We start from the raw sequence: 14,147 nt of genomic DNA on the forward strand, positions 1-14,147 counted from the left end.
AAGGGTGAATGAAATATACACATGGTCTTCTTACACAAAACGCAGTAAACGACATTTAAAAACGCAAGTACCGGTAATAACAGAAACAGAATAAAACCAATCGACAACGAATATATCGAGCAGGAGCAAGATCAAAGATACTACCAAAAAGACTAGACAAATAGACGTAAAATGTACGCGGTTGTGTTTTATTGATTGAGACAATTATCTTCCGTTCATCATGTTTCAGCTATAATGAACTCGTTTTAGTTTCTCTGGGACTGCAATGTATCCATTATCACTAATGCACTTTCTTGCTATGAAAAGTGGCAACAAGGTGACGGTATGAAAATGTACACACAACGAAGCATATAATTTTATGACAACAAATAGTAAATGACATTGTCATAATATGATCAGAGATTGTCTTTTTTAACTGGAATCACGCGTGACACTTGTTTTTATGCGTTTTGTTTTGTTTTTGTTTTTGTTTTTGTTTTGTTTTGTTTTACAGTGCACTGTTGGGTATTATGTTCTACAATTAGTATCTTCACAATGCAGTGGGCGGGGCAGTTATCTAGGCCCTATCAGAACTGTCGCGCATATCAGCGCATTCAAGATCATACACACTAGTTTTATAATCATTTGGTGGAAGGTAATCTATGTTACACGCCAATTTTTATCGCGGAGAATAGAGAATATCGCATTTCTTACACGATGACAGCATAAATTCTTTAGTGAACTCATTAACTGCAACATATCCGAGTTTATGGCAACTGAATGAAAAAGTGCCCTTATCGACGTAAGTACACACTTGTACCGATTATTCACCGTTTGAGTAAAAGCCATCCAAATAAGTTGCCCTTACAACAACCACAAAGCTTGCCGAAAGCTTGCCCTACCTTGCAACAACTGAGCGAATTCCTGCCTATGGAACTTAATGGGAGGGAGCATGTAGGTGAATGGTATACTTCGTAACTGTTTATAGGAAAAGAAACATCCAAGAATTGTAATTCATTACAGAAACAGCCTATTCGAGCCCATTACAGAAACAGCCTATTCGAGCCGCATAACGGGGTTTTCCGATTGCTGCGACTGAAAGCTGACCAATATGTCGAAACAAGTATCAGAGTGGAATTTTCAGCATTTCCCGAACACAACAGGATAACGCGAAGATGATGCATTATATTTTAAGATATCACTTTCCAAATGAGTCGGTGGTTAAGCTGTAATTCAATCCGCAACATTTTCAGCTTACACTATCATTCAAACGACTGATTCACTTCCTTGGTCAACAGAGCATTACCGATGTGTTGTTTTGTAAAACCCTACATTCTGCTTGAATTACATTATGTAGGCCTACGCATTTTCGTTTATAACATCTTTATGAAGTTCAGAAAAATGAAGCAACATTGCATCTCATCAATGATCAAAAGGAAAAAATAAAAGCAGCGGAGAAGAATAGTATTACACCTAGCAAGTTTTCTGCGCACATTATACAACTGAATGCGGGAAAAAATGTGCAAACAATGTCACGTGACTTGACTTTCGGCGCTATAATTTTCACAACCATGGCTTCAAGCAAATTGAAGTCCATATTAGACGGACAGGTGCAAGTCGGAATGTGGGACAAGGAGTATAGTTAGTTTGTCTCCATGTTATACCTCCTATTATACCTCCTATTATACCTCCTATATTATACCTCCTTGCTCACACTGACCGCACCCACAGTCTGACGTCGACAGGGACTGACCACATCCACCCCATGTCGTGAGGTCAAACCGGAAGTCGGCTGCGATGCCGAATGCTCATTTCTCAGCCAGCCAGCAGGGCAGGGAGCTCTATCTATACCGCCCAGAGGTCTCTGATCGTCATGGTACAAGGTAGTAGCTGGTTGTAGCAGGGCACCGAGGGAGGTTCCTTCATCTACCTGAGACATGAGTAACTGCAGAGCACAGGGCAATTGTGTGAGCCAAGTTTGCTATTTGACTCACGGAACACCGTCCCACTCTCACACACCTCTGACACTCATTCTCACACAGTTTGTTTACTTCCCTACATTCCTCATTTCAAGATAAAAAACAACACCGTTTCAAAGATTCTTCCCTTCCTTCATCTGCTGCAACTACTTTTCCTGCGACTGATGAAGACAGCATTGGCAGTAATTACACGAAAATAGTGTTTATTTGTCATTATCACCGCCACCACAAGCATCCTCCAAGAATTAATGAAAATAATATGTATACTTATTAAATATAGATATAAAATGAGAGAAATTCGTTGTATCACCAACACATGACATTCCTATTGTGGCAAGGTTTGCTTCGTAATCTTTGTCTAAACGGACACCTCACTGTACAACATTTCTGGTTTATTTTGTTCGCATGAACCGGTGTAATGGGGTGTGGTCAAGCGGAATAAAATCGAGACTCTGCTGAGTGTGGAGGAATAGCAGAAAACACAACTTCAGGCACACTGGTATCCTTGGCAAGAACTAAACAGTGGAGTCTGGTGCAAACTGACCCAATTCATTTTTGTGGATTCAGCGGTTCGCGTACAGGCCCAAACAAAACAATTCACACAGGTCTGTGTTGTGACGCATGTGGGCCAGCTGTATCATCTCGGTACATCGGATAACATGGGGACATCAAATTGTCGCGCTGAAGTCTTCACTCTGTTCTAATCAATCATGTAATGTGCTCCATAATAGTAAATATGACATGTTCAACAGGTGTTCCACAGAGTATCAATCGCTGCATTTTATAGACGACTCTCGCGACACGCGGGTACTGAATCACTGTCGCTTGAAGAGCAAACTGATGCAGCACTAATTTAAGCCTGATTGACAATATTGTCTAGTGACGATAATAAAATCAACTCCTTAACCTGCTTGTTGGATGTAGGCGGTCTCTAGTGAGAAGTGCGACATAGGAGAGAGAGTGGGGTCAACTTTCTGACTCCTCCGTCCCGAATCTCCCAGATGGGATATAACGTCTATCGTCTAGACGATGTGTCACACGCACCTTTTTTAATTCGACGTTTACGACACCGATACAAAAAAGTCCAAAAGCTCTCATTTCCATAGAGAATGAATGACTAACAATTCCCCATAATCCCAATTCAACAGATAACAGCCCATAACAATGGATCATAATAGAGAGCATAACAGAGGGCGATACACTGCCCCCCCCCCCCCCCCAACAGCAGTGAGGCTACTACCTCTGCTTAGACCTTTCAGCGTCCATGTCCTTTCCCATTCCCGCGGAGGCAGACTTCCGCGCCTGTAGCCTCTACTACGTCTGCCCTTGAACATCGACCCTTGCACAGAATTCGCTATCCTCCGTGTCAGCATTTTTGGACTGTGTGAGGAGAGACGGCATCGCGGCTCTGTTAACTATTCACTTTACATACCTCTCCATCTCCTTTTCTTTCTCTCTCTTTTACCTCTCCTCTACCCCCCCCCCCAAAAAAAAAAAACCCAACAACAACAACAACAACAACAACAACAACCCACAAATGTCATCATTTAAAGAAGCGTCAACAAAATTAGAGAGGCTAACCCAATGGTCTTAGTCATGATTGATGTGTAGCACAAAAGCATGAGAAGTATTAAAGAATGTCCTTTTTTAAATGTTCTTTGTATAATAACATCACAATCAGCACATGATGTGTACATGGGGTACATTGCATGCGTTTTAATTCTTCTGGCGGCACAACACAGGCCTACATTCTTGAAATCGCGATTTGTGTATAGCCGTAACAGAAAACGGTCTTTGTGCATTCCCGATTTGATTTGACGTGGTCGTAAAGCGATCGCGTGTGAATTCTTTATACATGTATTATGTTGGAAGCATAAATAGAACTAAACGATCATCTCCTTTTTGAAACGAAGCTTCTGTGTTCCAATCTCTTCAGTCACTTAGCAGGTGGTGGATTCCGGAAGCTCATTTGGCGGAATTGCGAATACATTTGATAGTAAATAAGTGCTGCCACAGAACAGTACTGAACATGACGACTGTATTGAGGAAGGGGCGCGGACGGGCCGGAGGCAGTGTATGCGTGTTGTGGGGGGGGGGGGGGGGGGGGGATTGGAGAGGAAAGGATGCTTTGTTTACTTCCGATTTTGTTTTTGTTTTGTTTTGTTATTCCTTCCTCCGCTCGCGCGAGAGCGTGGTTTTGTGATACGCGCGTGGAGAAGTCGGAGAAACTCACTGCCCTTGACATGACATTCAACTAGTTCCCACGATCAGGGGCTCGCTCCATGAAACCTTTCTAAATCGACCGACCATGTACCACCAGTCGGGAAAAGTAATGTGACCGACGTCACACTTGATTGATCGTTTTTATAATCAGCATTCGCACAAACGCGGCAGTGATGAATATAAATGACATCTCGATAGACTACTCTGACGAAGTTCAATTGCATTCCAAACACCGAAAGATGTCATTACAATCCATATTGAGGAAAGATGTTGTCTAGAAGAACTGTCTGAACAAGTAGGTCTAGGCATTTTGTACATGTATATTGTAAAGTATAGGTATAGAGTGTATAAATTGACTGATGATGATGATGATGATGATGATGATGATGATACTGACGATAACGAGACTAATAACAATAAAATAATCACAGCAGTCACAACGATGACAATACCCATAATATTGCTGAAAACATTTTGAAACATTGATTACGCCAAGCAATACTAGAGCTCGCTTAGAACACGGAGGTGCACCTCCCTGCTTAGAATGAACTTAGATTAGTTAGAATGAACTTAGATACGGACATCTCGGAGCTACACAGATCGCTGGATTTGTTGCATTTTCGTCTTCAGGAAAAGTGATGCCTTTTAAAGAAATGAAAGGTAGGCTAGCTCTCAACAAAATGCTTCCCTCGAATGCGCTTTGTTGTTATGAAATCAGGAATGTTAGCATTCATTCCATCTTGCGATTGGTATAGATCTCTAGAATAAAAAAATAATGTTGTATAACATCACATGTGCCTTGCCCTCTCGTGCTGCTCACGAATGTTGTTTGTTTTCGTGTGTACACTCCGCCAAGCTCATGGGGTTAAATATTTGGGTGCACGTCACGAGACCGACACCCACGAGTCATACAACCCACGAGTCATAGGCCTACAACTCACAAGTCACACAGCCCACGAGTTATACAGCTCACAAGTCATACAGCCCATTTTCGACACTAAGCTAAAAAAATAATAATAACAAGGCCCACGAGACCGACATATTAAGCCCCTTGTTGTATCTGTCGAACTCGTGGGCTGTTTTTACCAAGTGTCGTTGTCTAGTGTCGAACTCATGGGCTGTATGACTCGTGGACCTGTTTTCAATGTTGAACTCGTGGGCTGTATGACTACTCGTGGGTGTCGGTCTAGGGGGATGACCCCAAATATTTCCAGTTACGCAGTGTGCCAGAGAAGGCCTGTGAAATGTGTATGGTAAATATTGATGTAGTAGGGGCCTAAATATTCAAGTTGATATTACGTTACACACTTCACACGCGTACCCACGCGTCCATGATATACTCATTCATCCCACGTTATTTAGACGTCCAGTTTCCTACACCCTAAAACCTTACGAATGATCGATGCAGACATTATTTTGACCTGCAAGTTGCGTGAGTGGTTATGTTGGACGTGCGTGAATTTACAATTTTATCGATCTTTTGGACATTCAGTTGTATTCAATATCCGCTAGTATACTGTCTAAGTAGCTAGTATTATTTTTAAGATCTATTCACATTACCAGTGGCACACTGCCAATAGACTGTAAATTAGTCACCGTGACTGTGCGAATAGTTGATAAATCTAAACAAATTTTTATGTGATGAATCAGGCACGCAGAATCCTAGCGATATAAGATGAAGTGAAATTACACAAACGCAATAACGAAATTTGAGGCTATTATAGATTTATTTTTTGGTAAATTACTAGTAAATCAGCACGCTGTAAAATGTAAGTTTAGTTTAGTAATAAAATATTCATGAAGATTTGAGAATTCGGCAAAGCTAAATTCCACCAAATTCACGTGAAATATCATATAACTTATTTCCACTCACTCATGTAAATTTTAGCTAAATCGGTGATCAGGAAACGTTGATATCGACGTCGACTTTCACTCGTCGCTTGAAACAACTCGCTCCGTGGTTCGCGATCGCGATCACGCCGCGGAGTATGCACGCTGCCTGTGGTCTGAAACTGAAGTTTTTAGTCACAGTAAAATATTCTATTGTGCGAAGTATCCTTCAAGCTTCAAGAAACCGGGATCTCAAAACAAACAAACAAACAAAACAATGTAGAGTCTACAATGATTTATGAAAAGTCTACAGTAGGCCTACATATAATTTACAAGCAAGAAACGAGTTAGAAGCCCCTGTGTGGTAAGGTTTTCTTCGCCTCGCTCCCTAGTCAAGGAGCAGCAGATTCAATCATGCTTCCACACAGTCATGGATAGCCTTTCCCAACACAGAAAATCCGGCATCTCGTCAAATGCATGCATGAAGCAAAAAGGTCAGACCATATCATACATACCAATTCTTCCTCAGTCCTGCTAACTTCCAAGTTCGAATCACAGTTTTGAAAAGCCATGAATCAGGAGACGGATTTAATTTCCTTCTCGGAGAAATCAGTGCTTTTGATGAAATATTAATGTCTCGTCGCGTCGACTATTTTGAATGTCTTGAGTGTCGAGTGCCAGTAGATCGATTGTTGACATTGGAAAACACCATTTGTGTATTTCGCGCCGGAGCGTACTACACACAGCACGTGTTTACGTACCGTACAGATCGACACAAGCGCAGAGGTAGCTAGCATTTACGAGCAATATAACGTGCTTTTGCGCATTCGCGCCAGTACAGCACAGATTCATGAATGGCAAACCCGGCAGCGAATACTACACGAGGATCAAGGGTACACGTACAGCAGAGCTGCAGCTTGATGACGTGTTCGCTTTTATGATACATTATTCATGAAAAATGTAAATTAAAAGATTGCGTTTTCTTTTTTCCAGCCGTTCACAAATATATCTGGGGTATTCACAGAAATGATTACTGACAAATCAACAAAAACAAACAAACAAACAAACAAACAAACAAACAAACAAACAAACAAACCAACAAACAGAAAAGTAACAGGAAACAGAAAACGATGTTGATAACGTGACGACGATGGTGATTTTGGCAAAGATGATGATGAAAAAGAATATTGATAAACTATTAATGATAGCAGAAGCAACATCATGGGAAACGGTCACAATTAGTGTTGCAGGAGTGTGGAATTGGTTTATGTAGGCCTAGAGTGCACTGTATTTCTTTTTCATTTTTAATTTCGTTTTTTTTTATGATTTAGTATATGTTCATTTCATATCAATTTGTAAAATTATATCATTCACTGCTTTGATTGGATATGCTGAAGAACAGCCCTGTCTGAAACTGACTGATGTGATGAATTAAAAATGTGAATGAATAGGACACCTCGTGATAAATCGATGTATCCGTTGCGGATATCACTGTTCGAGAAAAAGTTCGAGAAAAAAAAATGATCATAGATTTTTAAAAGTTTTATCCGTGGTTTGAAAACGGATAAACTTAAAGTAGCATGCACGGCCCTCGACATGCAAAGAATAAAAATGCACATACATTATCATGACTTACAAAGATGATAATATTTTGATCAAACTTTCAGGAATTACCTGTATATACATCAAGGTTATAGAATCTAAATACCATGCAACCTGTGGTGATAAAACTCGGATTCCCCCCCCCCCATGCCTATAATATGGCCAGCGGCAAGGCCCGACATACCGAAAAAAAAAAATGGATTATGTATGATCAAAGTCAAAATAGAATATGTTATTATGATTTACAAGACTCGACATCTGTATCAAAAAAAAAATGTTGTTTAGTGACTTTCTGTCATGTTCTAAAGAGAGAACGTATAAATAGAAAAAAAAATGTTCTCATAGAGAGGGAAAAGTTGGTGAGTGAGGATTAGGCCTATTATAAAGGTTGTTAACTGACCTTGATTCCCTCACTTTATCTCTATATCATGAGGGCTGGTATAGTCATGGTAACATGCATAGTTTTGGAATGGAGAATGATGGACAAACTATAATAATCACACTTTTTCACAATGCTCTTTTTGAATCCTCACTTGACTTTGAGCCGTACATCAATGCAGGGGCGGATCCAAGAATTCCATAAGGAGGGGACGCACGCATTTCCCCCCCCCCCCCACCCCATTTTCCTCTTTTTATTTCTTTTGTTTGGATAGATAGATAAAGGGGGCGCGCGCCCGGTGCACTTCCCCTAGATGGATCCGCCACTGACATGCTTGTCATTACCATGTGCGTGTTATTTGCTCATCTTTTCACCACTTTCTTTAACAATTCACCGATTTGCTGCTTTGTTTCACTCAAGCAGCTGATTGCATACATAAATAGTTACACTCATGTTTTCATTTTTCAATGCATTTTTCATCTGCAGCGACGGAGGGAAACCGTGGGATGGGTGTAAATTTTGTTCCGGAGTTCCATGCATGCACGTTATAAAGAAAAAAGAAATACATCTTGCGTTGAGTGAGTCACTTTCTGGATGAGGGAATGGTTGGTTGGGGGGGGGGGGGTGTCGATCCCAATGCAGTTCTTTTTTCTCCAGTCAAATGATTCAGAGTTAGTGATATGTGGTGTAGAATAGATCTATTCGGTTTTGAAGCACTGTAACTCGTCTGCGACGGCAACAGATGGGGGGGGGGGACCTTCCAAAATAGGAAGAAAAGATCATTCATTGGGTTGTATGTAATGAACAGGTGCATTGGTAAAATATATTTTTGTATAATTTGTTTGTTTGTTTTTTACTTTTTTGTTCTTAGTGTCAGCGCATAAATCAACGAATGCTATTTCATAGACATGCTGACATCTCCCAGTTATGGCTAGAGTAGATATCAACATAAGACAAGAGACCCGCTCACCCGAGTATCTCAAGTTCACCTTTCACGCAGTCACTAATCTAAAATATAAAATTACACACAGCTCAGCCAAAATTTGATCAGGTATTCTCAAGTAGAAGATGAACACGTACAATTAGGGCCCAAATTCGGACCTCCCCACCCCTCCCCCCTGCCCGCAAGGGGAGCACCCATGGATCTGCTATAAGGGACAAACTCGAAACTACAGTAATTCATGTACTAACTCATAGTAGCTCTATCACTTTTGATTCTAGAGAAGATTTTTAAAGATTCCTTAATTTTGGGAGGTTTGGGTCCCTTGGGGCTCTCCAGGAGGGACACGGTGCCCATTTGAATAAATTGAGATCCTATACACCCCTAGGGATGCTACCTGCCAAGTTTGGTGAAAATGGGTCATGGGGTTCTCATGAAGAAGATGAAAATGTACAATTTAGGCCCCATTAGGACCCCTCCCCACCCCCTCCCCTGGGTCCCAAGGGGGGCATCCCTGATTCCACCATGAACAAACTTGAAACTACAGTCATTAATGTACTATCTCATAGTATTAATTTAACTCTCTCACTTCTGGTTCCAACTCAGATTTTTATACCTTAATTTTTTTTTTTTATTTATATATATATATATATATTTTTTTTTTTTTTGGGGGGGGAGGGGGGGGGTTGGGGTCCCCTGGGTGGGGCATGGTGCCCATTTTAACAAACTGGATGAGATCCTAACCCCCTAATAGGGATGCTACCTGCCAAGTTTGGTGAAAATCCGTCATGAGGTTTTCAAGAAGATGATGAAAATGTACAATTTAGGCCCCATTTCATACCTATAAAATCCTATAGTTCGAATCCTGTTTAGTAATGATAATAACAATAGCTAGTTTTTGTATAGCACATTTCAGACTTGTTATGAATTTCACTGCGCTTGACAGACTATTATTACACTGTATTCTCCGGTCACTGAATTTATTATTTCTATTACAACCAGCACTTACAGCGCTCACTCTCAACTCCTATAAGGGAGCAATCTATAGCCAGTCGCCATTAATGTTTACGCGCATGATGCTGATCAGCCAAATAAATTCTCATCATTATACCGGATACCCACTTTTATACTCATGTGTGGAGAGCAGCAATGTGGACAAAGTGCATGCCTAATTCCTGAAGGACAAAATAGTGTATCGGGCTTCACATGGTGAAGCTCAATTATTTCCGAAACCTGAATGTTCACAGATATACATTCAGATATGCTTATATACGAATCTTCAGAAGATCGCAATGTTATAAATATCCATTTTGATTGTCTAGCTCTTCTGTCAACTGGTGGACATAATCTATAGCCAGGATACTTATTAAAGGGGAAAATCCAATCCAAATACAAGTGAGTATAATGATAAGAAAGAGTAAAATATTACGAGTTCAACAGTAAATTTGATTGAAATGGGATGAAAAATAAGGAAGTTATGACATTTTGAAGTTTCGCAATTTTGGGGGAAACAGTTCTTGAACAGTCAATATGAATATGCAAGTGGCAAAGTGAGCATGTCATTCCCTCACGACTTACCATTATAGTTTGTACATAAAATTATTGAATTTCCAGTTTTTCCTTCAAACACAATTATGCCCGAGGCTCAAATACTCATTATATCTCACTGATCATAATATTCTGAAGTTATACAACATGGAATAACGTCATGTTTCAGACTTCAGTGACAGAAACCTTGAATTTTCGTCATTTTTTTTTTTTTTTTGTACACGATGGAAAATTGTGAGGTTAAGACACGTCAGCTCACTCATTTGCATATTCATATCCACTGTTCAAGAACTGTTTGCATTGGTTTTTGCAGAAATTAGCAAAACTTCAAAATGTCATAACTTCCTTCTTTTTCATCTGATTTCAGTCACATTTTTACGGTTAAAATCGTATCAGATTTTACTCTTTTTTTTTATCAGACTAACTTATATTTGGACTGGATGGCCAAAGATGACCTATATACACCAAAAACAAACAGCATTGAACTATCATCAGTTACCTCCATGAGCTATAAAATACCTGGAGTACCGGTACTGCAGACTTTGCAGATGTTTATACTATACATTTGGTAAAAAGTATGCTTCTATTTTAAGTGTGATCTATCTGTTGTATTTCTCTCTCTCTCTCTCTCTCTCTCTCTCTCTCTCTCTCTGTGTGTGTGTGTGTGTGTGTGTGTGTGTGTGTGTGTGTGTGTGTGTGTGTGTGTGTGTGAGTGAGTGTTCTCAAGAATTCTTCTTGGACGGAATCTCCCACGGTCAAATTTATACTGTCCAAAGTTCCGCTACGGTGCTCAGGCACCTCCCCCCCCCCTTTTTTTTTTTTTTTTTGTCGGCGAGCATGGTCCATTTACATAAACAAAATTGATTTAAAGGAATCTTTTAACGAATGGACAATATCCCAAAAAAAAAAACACTTTCATTAAAAGTGTTTGTTTTTATTAAAATTGTCCATATATTCCACAAAAATTGCGCGGCAGATGCTGAATTTCATTCCTTTGGCAGAAATTCCTCCTTCGTCAGGGAGGGGGATCCCCCGCTTGGTTGCTGCGCTTATAAGAAATTGTGAATTTTCAAATAGAATATATGAATGCTCTGTAAATGAGAAAGTCTATAAATAATTAAAAATTTTTGATTGTTTTGAGCCTCTTTCTTACAATTGTGATACTGTGATAACCAATGTATTGTCTTACTATATATCATGACTATAGACAGCATAGTCATAAAACGGACCTGTTGCTGGGTTGCCCCAGGGACCTCCCTGGTTACCCACTGTGTGATTAACGTTTCGGAAGACGGACGTGCGGCGACCCATGCCAGTGCCGTAACGGCTCGGACCCATGATGCGCGCACTCTACCGTGGAATCGATCCCCATGCGCTTCGTTACATATTTTGTGTGGGCAAGGCACTGATCTCTATAGAGCAGATCAGTGGGGCAAGGCCGCTGTAAAGAAACTTTTCAGCTTTCGGTTGCTTTCCGTTAAACTGGTTGCTTTCAAACGTGAGAATTTTTGCTCAGTCCGAGTTCAATGCAGTTTCGTTTAGGTTGTAATCATCTATTTGGCCACAATGCATACACCTTGGGTAGATTTGTAGAAAATAATGACACTCTAACATGACCTCAACTTAGACAAGTTTTCTCACGAGGCGATGTATCTGCGTATATTCATTAACATTCCTCTAAATGGTTGGATGCTTGATAGTCATCTGTATTCTTTGTGGAATATTTTGTGCAAAATTAAAAATCCATTCACACACACACACACACACACACACACACACACATTAGGGCATAAATTTTATATAAATACCAATATTGTATTGTATATAGATATTCGCAAGAACAACTACCCCTAAACACATACACACACACATTTTAATATACATTAAACAACACAAAACACACACACAGAAGCATACATAAACATGCAAACACACACAAAACAAGACAAAGTAATAGCACTACACATTCTGGCAAATGAACTTTCTCTGCTATGAAAAAAAAAAACAAACAAACAAACAAACCAAAAACAAACACGATTTCCTTGGTATGGCATTATTGTACCCAAAACTATAATGACAGAAATTATGATTGTTGCTCCACAAGAGGACCATTTGCTGTGCTATTTTTATTCTGATTATTTGTTTTGTAGTCTGCACAAGAGTAGTCTGTACTGATGCTAAACCAAGAATGAATGGTCAATCAATCCAAAGGTTATCGTGCATAAGGAAGGTCATGTGCATCATTATCCATACAACAGGTGACAAAATATGGCTCAGTCAAAAATGTACAGATTGTGATCATTTCGTTGATACAACATTTCGTTTTTATTAGGTTAATAGGCATAATTAATAATTAGGTCTTTCACAATCATTTGGCAATATATAATAAAAAATAAAACAAAATAAGGATAAAAAGGTAATTTCCATCTACTGTTACTGATAGAATGTGTGCTTTCTTCTTCCCCCTTTAACAGTGCTCATATACTCTTCACTTTATGCACTGTTGTGAGGTAAATAACACTCAATCGACTACCATTCAACTAGCTGGTTTCCAATTTCCTTCATCACAAAATGGATGTAATGGGTACAAAAGTAAAACACACACACTTAATTTGCTACTGCAATAATGTCTTTTCTGATAATCAGCTACAGAAACACTTAAATTTCTTTTAATTAAAAAAAAAAATCAAGTCAAGTAAAGAAACATGTTTGAACATAATACACTAAAGTATGATGTCTGGTACGTGGATGTTGAAACTCTACACTAGCAATAATTCTGTCATCTTCAAGCAGAAGGATTTAGGAAATGACAAAGGAGTCCACTGCTACAAAAATAGATCTAAAATAAATCCGTAATGATCTTATATGACTGATAATGCTTCTGCCAACACAATCACCATCTCCTTACTTGAATACAGGAAAACAATTAAACTGGAGATATATAGATACATTGTAGATATATATGTATAAACATAGCCATGGGTAACAATACAACAAAAATTGGTTTGTTTGTGGCTGGCCAAACCGACCTCTCCATACACACAGATGGTGGAGTGGCACTCTGGCACACACATAAAAAAAAAAAAAAAAATCAAGTACAAGTGTATCTACTGCAAGACCTTTCAATGCATCCATCCTATTCAATAGACAGGTCATGAGGAATAATAAATGTTGTATGTTTTGCAATTCCCCTCTATCTCACACAACATGATTGGGAAGAAATGCACATTGTACACATGTGCCAGTCCTGCATACAGTATGAAGTTAAAGAGAAGAGAGGGGGGTGGGTGTTCAATGTACCAGAACTAATAATTTTCAAAATCCCTTTACAATGACAAACTTTAGTCATGCGTCAAAATATTACATCAAATGTAAATATCAAAAAAAAAAACAACAACAACAACAACTAATATGATGTATAAGGAATAAAATGCATATCAACTAAATAGGCTCTTGGAAAAAAAAAACATGAATTCTTTTGTACTGTCGTTTGTCTCGTTTTGTTAATAACTGCCAATCGTTGAAATTATTGTAACTGACATCTATCCCTTCTATCTATCATAATTGGAGTGTAATTGATTGATGTAACCGGCTGCTGCAGTTGTCTCCACAATATGACAAATGTGCATTTCTCTCAAGACATAGTCTGATGAGTTTATGACCTTTT

The 14,147-nt window shown here is 39.3% G+C and overlaps 1 protein-coding gene across 1 annotated transcript in view; it reads right to left on the reverse strand.

The window, feature by feature from the left end:
* The window catches only part of LOC140235510 (sodium- and chloride-dependent glycine transporter 1-like), a 46,669-nt gene extending 39,992 nt beyond the window's left edge, over nt 1-6,677 (reverse strand). The window contains exon 1 of the mRNA XM_072315532.1: nt 6,527-6,677. Coding sequence (XP_072171633.1) covers nt 6,527-6,583 — 57 coding nt within the window. The 5' untranslated portion in view covers nt 6,584-6,677. The remainder of the gene's footprint in view (nt 1-6,526) is intronic.
* Between the last annotated feature and the right edge of the window lie 7,470 nt (nt 6,678-14,147).

The sequence above is a fragment of the Diadema setosum genome, chromosome 11 (assembly GCF_964275005.1).
Source record: "Diadema setosum chromosome 11, eeDiaSeto1, whole genome shotgun sequence".
NCBI lineage: Eukaryota > Metazoa > Echinodermata > Echinoidea > Diadematoida > Diadematidae > Diadema > Diadema setosum.